Source organism: Trichomycterus rosablanca, chromosome 5 (assembly GCF_030014385.1).
Source record: "Trichomycterus rosablanca isolate fTriRos1 chromosome 5, fTriRos1.hap1, whole genome shotgun sequence".
Taxonomy (NCBI): Eukaryota; Metazoa; Chordata; class Actinopteri; order Siluriformes; family Trichomycteridae; genus Trichomycterus; species Trichomycterus rosablanca.
This window is the reverse complement of record NC_085992.1, coordinates 10,044,210-10,053,683: the sequence shown is the minus strand read 5'-3', so window position 1 is coordinate 10,053,683 and position 9,474 is coordinate 10,044,210. Positions and strand designations below refer to the sequence as shown.

Sequence of the window (9,474 nt, the reverse complement as noted above, 5' to 3'; positions counted from 1 at the left end):
AGGGTGGGTGGCAGCCACCATCTGGGGTCTATCTGTGCAAGTATCTGCTGCAGTGCTAAGACACCCCTAATTAAATTCTTGCCAGCTAGCTCTTAGACACAATGTGGCAAAGCAATGCTGTCTTGACTGTACCTGTGAAAGGTGTTGCAAACAGTGAGGTCTGACCCCAATGCATTGAGACTGATGTCTAGAACTCAACTGCTTGATTGACACTGCATTTTTAGCACAAAATGCTTAATGTCCAGGGAGCTGTCTGGTCTTTACCAAAACCATATTGATAGGGAAACTAATGCCACCTAAATGTATACTCCAACAACTGTATGTTTTATGACTTTATTAAATGGTACACTGGCACAGCAGGTGCAGGTAGTGATTTTCCACACAGCTTTAAACTTCACCACTGTCAATATCTATTAGCAGCCTAAATTGTATTTTCTGTGCCTGTTTGGGTTTTCCCCCACCCAAACATGGTAATAGCTGAATGTGCTGCACTTTCCGGGTTGGTCTCTTAATGGGCATGTGTGTGTTCTTAAATTACAATGTTGATATTTGTGCTCACAATGTTATTGATAGCGGTAGCTTATTAACTACGTTTAATGACTAAAATTGGGAGTAATAGGTACTGAATAAATGATGAATGTGTTTATTAGTGTTTTTGATGCTGTCCTGCTGTGTCATCACTGCTTTATTTTTTTTAACACAGAGCTGAAACATGAATCTGTACAGCAAATTCTAATAAAATCTGATCTGATTGGTAAAGCTCACTGAATCAGTGTGAGGTGCGACAAGTGCTCTGCTGGCACTCAGTAAGGAAGTGTCTGCATAACAATGTAAAGAACAACAGCACTACAACAAACATGAACAATGTTGCTTTACAAAGACTAAACAAAGACCCAATTGTTCCAGGAAAGCTAAATTGGCCAGCAGATTTTAAACCAAGTCTTGGCCGAGCAAGATAAGCTGATTTAGGAAAGATAAATATGTTTATTTAGGGTTTGCTTTATGATTTAGGAAATCTTTTTTTGCTGTTCAAGTACATCTTATGTTCTTTACAGCCAGGGGTCTGATAGTATATTAGTTTGGCAATATGCCATAAAATATTTCTTAAATGATTTAATGTTAGGGTATCCTTGCATATACAATGACATTACATAGAAGTTCATTCCAAATGGTAGCTTCAACACATCATTAGATTCTCACAACAGGGTATCCCACTTGAAAATACCAATAATAGGTAATTTACTACTTGCTGGATATTTTTCAGTTATTAAACCAGAAATCAATCAGAAAATCAGTATAAACAGATCACGCAGATGCAGGTATATGAAATACTGAAACACATTTATTTGTAGTTAATACCATAAAGCAGCAAATATGTATTGCTTAGTCATGTGATTTGTGTGGTTTTATTTAATTCTTTACAACTGTTGCACTTATTTCACATACAAAAAGTGCTTTATCATCACTAAATTTCTTGAATTAAAAATGCAACCACAAAAACACACAAAGCCAATTTCTACACTTCAAGCATTCAATAAACATTTCCAATAAATTGTGAAACCACACATACCATGTCTGAAAGAATACACTAGCTCTTTACAATAGGCCACTGTTTAAATACGTTAAACACACAAGTGATATTTTACACAACAGTAAAATGCCAAATTACAAAATATCCAGTATAAAAAAAAACATCAGACTTATGCTATGCAATTTAAAGATAACTAAAAGCATGATGATGTAAACTAGTAACACTTGGATTAAATATCACGGTCAGTCACTCTTTTAATTACATTAAATACAAAATAATTATGTACATCCAAATTATATACATCCAAAATTAATAACACAATAGTCTACAACCAGTGGTAAAACAGTCCAATTCATATCATTCAGGTTGTTTTTTTATTACAATCAGAAAGCAATGAACTGTGAGGCACTGAGTCAGTACATCTGTAGACCCCAGAGAACAATTAGGATAATAGGGAGTGTGATTTCATAAAAATATCCACAATTATGGGGTTTTAAATATGGCAAAAGTGACAAGACAAATGGCTGTTATCACACACAAAGCTGTGAACTGTGAAATGATATGACTCTTATTTATAAAGTAGATAGTCATGCTTGTACTGTGACAAGCTTGCTCGCTCCCTGTTACTATTGCGTAGTCATTCAAAAAGCCCTACAGAACCTATATACAGTGAAAAAGTATTTGCCCCCGTCTCGGTTTTTGCTAGCAAATTAACTAGTTAACCAAATTTAATAGACAACTGAATTAAATTGATTACTACCAGACCTGTTAAATCATTAGTTTAAACATCACTTAAATTTATTCTGTCTGGCAATGTGAAGCAGACCAGATGGTCTTAAAAAGCAGCATGATACCATGTTAAAGAGATCCAAATACAGATGCAATAAGTAATTGAACTCTACCAACCTGGAAAGCGCTACATTTAGATTTTCAGCATTTAGCAGACGCTCTTATCCAGAGCGACTCACAGAAGAGCTTCCATAATAAACATTTCCTCACTTTAGTTTAAGTGGACAACAGTTCAAGGATAAAAATCTGCTGGAACTATGTAAGAACAAAGTTTCTTTAAGAAATAAATAAATAAGAACCTTAGTAAGTACATGTTAGTTCTCAGCTTAAGTGCTTAGTAAAGAGGTGGGTTTTTAATCGTCTTTTGAAGACAATGAGAGACCACAGTGAACCACAGAACAATTTGGAGATGGTGAACCTTTCCAGAAGTGGCTGGCCTACCAAAATTTCACCAAGTACTCATAAACAGCACATACAGGAGAACTCAGATGAACTGCAGACCTCAATATTTTAGTATGACAAACTAGCAAAAAATAGAAGAAAATGGATGAGGGGCAAAAACTTTTTCACAGTTCTGTACACTTCTCGTGCCAAAAGAATCTGATGGTTCAAGCATCGCTTTTGGACATTTATAAAACAGCACCTGATAGAATGCAGAAAAATAACATTCTACACAAAACAAGGTAGCAATAAGAGTCAGGTGCATGACATTGGTCCAGGAATGTAATACTCTCTTTAAAAAAAAGCTAACACATAACCTTTAGTTGATCCACACAGTAACATACTAGTTTCAGAGAATCCACAAAACTTATGGTGCTAACACTGGATTAATTATATTTAAGAATTATATTTTAAATATATTTTAAAATCACAACCTTTTATAAGGCATTGAGCTGAGCAGGTTTTTCCAACATTCATTTGTAACTTTAGCAGAAAAGTTAAGTTCTAGGGTTCTGACACACTCCCTGAACACACTCCTAGAACAACGGGGGGGGGGGGACAGAAACCATTATAAAACATTTGGAAAGAAAGTTTCAAATAAAATTCATAAAACACCCTTGTTCTTTAGTTTAGCAACTTTCAATCTCATACCATAATTTGATTCTGGAAGACCAATATTTGAAATAATTATACCACTAAAACAAATAAGTAAGGCTCATACATTGATCGTATTTTAATATTGCTAAGTTACAGATATGACTTTCTTTTAAAGGGAATGGTCAGATTTTGTTATTTGTAATGGAAAGCTCTGAAAAAAATCATTATTTACCCTAAAACTATTACTATGAGTAACCATAATAAAGATTTATTCCACTGTGATCACTGATCACAATACTGTTTGACTGCATGGCTGTTTCAGGTGACAAAGCAATCCTAATGCAGCACAGATAGACATATGCTACATTACTCCCTAAAACAGCATCTTTGATTACAGTGTTTTTTGAGCAACTGCTGAATAAGCCATGTAAATAAATAAAGGTTTAATAAAAGCTAATATCACATGTTCTGGCTTTTAACAAAATTTAAGTCTGTTTGTCTCTGCATCTGCTGTTGGACATTCAGTAATGAGTAGAAATTGGTTTTAGGAATCTGGTTGCCAGCAGAACCGAATAAAAATGCTTTATATTTAATAAATAATTAAGAAAAGACTTCCCATATAAATATGTACAAGACGTACATCAATGTACATACTGGTACGAGTCTGCAGTAGCACTAGGCTCATGCACTTCTTCGTGAGACTCAGTGAAGCTTTGGGTTATTATAACTAATTACTAAAAGCTCACATATTATGCAAATGTTAATTACCATAATGCTTATGATTCAGCCAGATGTAATCACATACAGAAGTAAACAGTTGTATAAACACCTGCCTTTCTCTCTGGGAAAAACCCTAAAGGGTAACAAAAGTTTAAGAAGAAGGGAGATAAAGACTTCAAGTTCAAGGTGAAGCTATGAAGGGATGTCACTAGGGTTAAGATAAAAAGAATAAGCTACTGACACTCCATAGCTGGTTTTGTTTCTTCATTCTCTCACTCCCTATAATATAAGTCAAGTTATCATGGTGCATATTACATTACAAATGATTTAGCCTTATTTTACTTTCTTGAAATGATTAATGTTGTACACTTTTGGTAAATTAATACCACAATATTAGCTCACCATGTACCCATTAAAAAAAGGTTAAATGTCTAACTAAACTTAAAATCACAATGAATAGTAGGTCTTTTTTCATTGCCTTTCTTGTCCTGTCCCCATCTGTGTTTGTTGTAAATTTATTACTTTTTAATTACGTTTTTTATTAAGTTTCAATCACATTAGGCTTTTGTATACAAAACACTGCAAAATGACCTTCATTTCAATGGCATTAGTTAAAATTCAGCTGTTTTTTCACAGGCCTAATTGGTGTATTAAAACATTGTGGTATCACCAATAATTAATAATAAAATTGCTTTTTTAAACATCAGTGAAAGGTACTGATAATGATAACTGAGGTTGCAATGAACAGCAGTTGCTCATAGTATCATTGCTTCTTCAACATGTTAACCAAAAATCCAAAATTATTTTTGTTGTCTCAAAAACAAGCAGAACAACACAAATCTGGCTAAAATGACAAATGCTAAGAGTATGTAAGCATTTGTTGTAACAATCCACAAATATTGGCAGATATTTCTAGGCAAATTTGATGGCAAGTTCCAAACAATGTTAGACTGTATTTTAGTTCCTGAGTCTCTGAAAGTTTTTAATTGTGGGAACATTTTTTCTGAGCAACGCTGAGCTGAAGGGTGCAAACTGTTACCAGTCTGGTGGTACACTCTAGTACTGTATGATTAAAAGCATCCAGAAACAAACACAGCCCACATTCGCAACCATTCATGTAATGCCTCAACCTAAAATGATATAAAATAGGACATGTAAAAGCACAAAATAAGGAAATTATGGTGTCTTCAAAAGAAAAGAGGCCTTCAAATTTATAGTATCGCAATTTACAGTTTGGTCACCTGTCTGAAGTTCTCACTGCTGTTCTGGATTAGCCAAGCTTGGTGATCTGCAGACTTCCATCTATCCTGATCATGTCAATGGCAAGCAAAGACTTCACTTTGTGATAAAAGTCAAACAGCGGATGTCCATCGACAAAGATTCTAAAGCGCTGGTGTTCACAGTGGATCTCGATCTGCATGAATAAAAAAAAAAGGGAAAGAACACAATCAGAGAGTGTGGGAGTGAGAGAATGCTGAAAGGAAGCATTTGTCTGGTTTTGCATGCTTATCTCAGCTCTGTATTGGATCACTGATTGATTTGGAAGTGACCTGTTTCCTCCAGCTCTGTTCACCAACTTATTATTAAAGTTATCTTTACATATGTCTTATATATATCACATAACTTAACAGCTCACACTGCTCTACACAATAGCGCAAATTACACTTTTCAATTACTTGTAGCATGCATGTAAACTAAAAATGTCATCGGACTGTTGAGTGTACACATAAACACCTCAGTTTTAATCTATAATAGGAATAAATTCAATTGAACAGGAGAAAAATTTTGCATGTAAAAATAACCAGTGTCATCCATGTTCCAACAGCTACTAGTTCAAGCCAGATTTTTGGTTATTCTTGTATTACAAATTCCCCCTAAGCATAATGATTGTTACAGCTTAAAAACAACACTACAGAATAAAATCCTGATTACCCTAAAAGGCTGGTCCTGGATGAAAGGAAAGTACGGAATTGCTGTTTCCTCTTCACACCATTTCCCAGATACCCTTGCGTTCCGGAGGAACTGCCGTTCAGCAAATCGGGCACTAAGTTTTAGGGCCACATCGTTGAGCTCCTCTGTGTCCTTCTCTGTAGTGCAGCCACAGGTCAGACTGACGTCAAAGCTGAAAAAGTTCAGACACACCAAGGAAAAACAAGACAAATTATCTAAATATGACTTTTAGTATTTATTTATTAACTGGTGGTATATAATTTACTTATATTTTTAAGAAGGGTTGCAGAATAATAGTACCTCAGCTAAAATAAGTAAATTAAAGACATACAAATAAGCTTAATGGAGGACAAGTGCAAAATATTGCTGATGTATTAGCATATACTGTATGTCAATCACCAACACAGCATGACCAGTAGGCTTTTTCCCCAAGACACAAACACGTTATTATGGCCTGATTTCTCTTTTTACAGATTAAGTAGTGACACAAAAAATGTACCTTCCTGGAGATGTGCCCAAACAAACTAGTGTTCATGAGAAAGAAAGAAAGCCAAAAAGGGACAAACTATGTGCACAGCTTATCAGGGAGGCCAAATGAAAATAGGTTGACTTTCTTTCACACACCCTACAAACTCTGACTGCTGTAAGACTTTGCCAACTGCTTGATTCATGCCCTTTGGCACACATACACATGGAGCATTTTTTTAATGCTGCTAGGAACACTGAAAATAGGGTCCTAAAATACTTTACTGTAACTGTTTTGTAATCACTTAAAACACCTTGCTGAACACTGGGGTGCAGTTTACCAGATCAAAATGCTAAATGGTCAATCAACATTAAGTCTAGATGCAACTCTAGATGCAATCCATATTGAATTCTCTAAATTCTTAGTACTCTACCAGAGCTTTCTGTGTACCAAATAGCATCCTAAATCGCAACTAGGTCATGTAAAAAAAGGAAAAGCATGCAAAAGTGAAATACAGCTCTGATCATCAAAAGTGTAAATACAGGCTATGTTTCAATTTCATACAGCTGTTCACAAGTAAATTTATCTACCACCAGTGTCTATGCTATGGGAGAGGCATGGTGTATTAATTGTATACTGGTGTAGTATGCAGTATACAGTATAGTTAAACACAACACTGGTTAAAAACTGGCCTGCTTTATTCTGAACAAGACACCTGATTATCAAAACACCTGTAAAACACTCTCATAGATGTCAAACAGTTAGGGTGGCCCCAGCACATGATGTGTGTGTCTGTGATTTATTAGTTTGCTCATTTCCATATTGCAGTTTGTCATATGAGTACTATCACAAAAAAATAAAGTAGCAAGAGTTAATTAGGGAGACATAGCAAACTTTGCCATCCTGGAGGTGCTGGACTACCTGTGTAACTTAAATGGGTTGCAAGTACTGCCTCATACTACAAGTAGTGACAAGAACACTAAAAAACTGTAAAACTAGAGAAGAATTTGTCAGGAGGGATAGATAGAGTATTTGTCTGAGACCACCACCGTCTTGCTTTTGCATTTCCAGTGCACCTGTTGTCTGTCACATTCATTTGCACCAAAGCAGGTAAAACTGGTTCACAATCACTTATGCTTCCTGACTGAACAGATTGATACCCTTCATATGTGTTTAATTGACTAAGACTGTGATGATTGTGTCCTTACCTTTAGGAATTCATACATAGTAAATACGCTGACAAATAAAAACACCACATGCAGACACTTTATACCTTTAAAATGTAAAAACTGCTAGTAAGCCTAGTTGATCTTATGTTAGGTTTAAGGACACAAAACATCCAAGTGACTGAATCATTTAAATTATTTAGATATGGATGGTGGGAACTGTAGTCGAAGATTTCTCAACTGGCTGATGATATTATAGGATAGTGACTTAATGAACATCTGCATTTAGATCTATGATTAGCACAAATTTAACAACACTGTTAATCATGCATTTTTGCAACATACAAGGAAAAAAACAAAAAACTGAATGTTAATCAACAGAAGTTTAATTGAATCACTTAATTACTGAATCATTTAATTAATGTTATTAAACATAGTATTAACAAATTATTCTTCAAAGAGCAACATGGAGGGACCAGGGGGCCTGGGTTTGAATATTGTTTTAGATCATCAATAGGTGAATTGGCTCATTTGGATAAGTGAGTAGTTGTGTTGAGCCTTGTGATAGATTGGCACCCTGTTCGGGGTGTGTTCTTGGCCTGCACCCAGTGTTTCCTACTAGTGCTGGGCCTACCACAACCTTGTTTAGGATGAAGCGGTTATTGAAGACGAATGAATGAACAATTGTTTATATACATCTCATCCAGTGTTGGAGTGTAATGGTACTTATCATACAGTGGCTCTTGTTTCATGCAATAAGAATCTTATTTTGATACCTTTCTGGCTCTGCATCCACAATGCCCATAACAATGATCTTCTTGCCTGGTCTCATCCCTCCTCTGATCCGGCCTTTGAAGGGCACTGTCTGGGATTAAAATGTAGGGTGGATTAACTGGGGACCAGCCTGAACATGAGTACTAAAGGAACTCAAGAATACCCATGATGCTACTCTACCAGAATTCGTGAGATATCTTCTTTGTCAGGCGAGATCATGCCGGAATCTCCTATTGAATTGTTAAGATGATCGTCCTCGGCTGGCTTTAGTTCCTTTTGCATAAAATATATAGAATTATAGCTTGTAAAAATTATGCAATACAGCTGTTTGGTGCTGCGGTTAATTATGATGCAGCGTTTATCCATAAAAGCATTTAAACATGAACAATGCAACAGCACACACACCTTAATCATTCATCACAGCATATTTACACATACCTACCGGGATAAATGACTAGAAATCTAGCCTGTCACTACCAGATCCGGCTGCTGTGTTTCATGTTCTAATATATAGAACTGTCTTTAGGAATTTAATTAGCCCATCATCGCAGTAAACGTGACCGCAGTCGCATTTACTCACCGCAACCCAAAGAGCGCGTTCATGCTGTAACCCTGCTACATCCTGATCACACACAGCATTCTCATGCAATAACAAAGGAGGTGAAAAGGGTTTAAAAGCAGCAATTCTACTCACTATAATGTCCTTTTCCGTGCTGGGTTCCGCCATCTTGTGCAAAAGAGCATAGGATGCTTACGGGAGCGCAGGAATGTGACAGCGCGGTGTGTCCGGATCACGGCTGAATTAGATCAAAACCAGCACAATCAGGGGCTGAGCCCGACACCCAAGTCTGAGAGAGAGAGAGAGAGAGAGAGAGAGAGAGAGGGAGAGAGAGAGAGAGAGAGAGAGAGAGAGAGAGAGAGAGAGAGAGAGAGAGAGAGAGAGAGAGAGAGAGAGAGAGAGCGAGCTACCCGTCTCATTTAATCAAGCTGACGTGGGAGAGCAGGGACGGGGTTTAATCCAGTCTCTCCATCCAATCTAG

At 36.4% G+C, this 9,474-nt stretch overlaps 1 protein-coding gene across 1 annotated transcript; it reads right to left on the bottom strand.

Annotated features, from left to right (window-relative positions):
* Positions 1-5,070: 5,070 nt before the first annotated feature.
* On the bottom strand, positions 5,071-9,206 carry lgalslb (lectin, galactoside-binding-like b). Its single transcript, XM_062994854.1, has 5 exons — positions 9,129-9,206; positions 8,615-8,707; positions 8,437-8,525; positions 6,011-6,200; positions 5,071-5,492 (listed from the first exon to the last, which is right to left on the bottom strand). Exons 1-5 carry the CDS (start codon positions 9,159-9,161, stop codon positions 5,349-5,351), a joined length of 549 nt encoding a protein of 182 aa, XP_062850924.1. The 5' UTR covers positions 9,162-9,206; the 3' UTR covers positions 5,071-5,348.
* Positions 9,207-9,474: the final 268 nt, after the last annotated feature.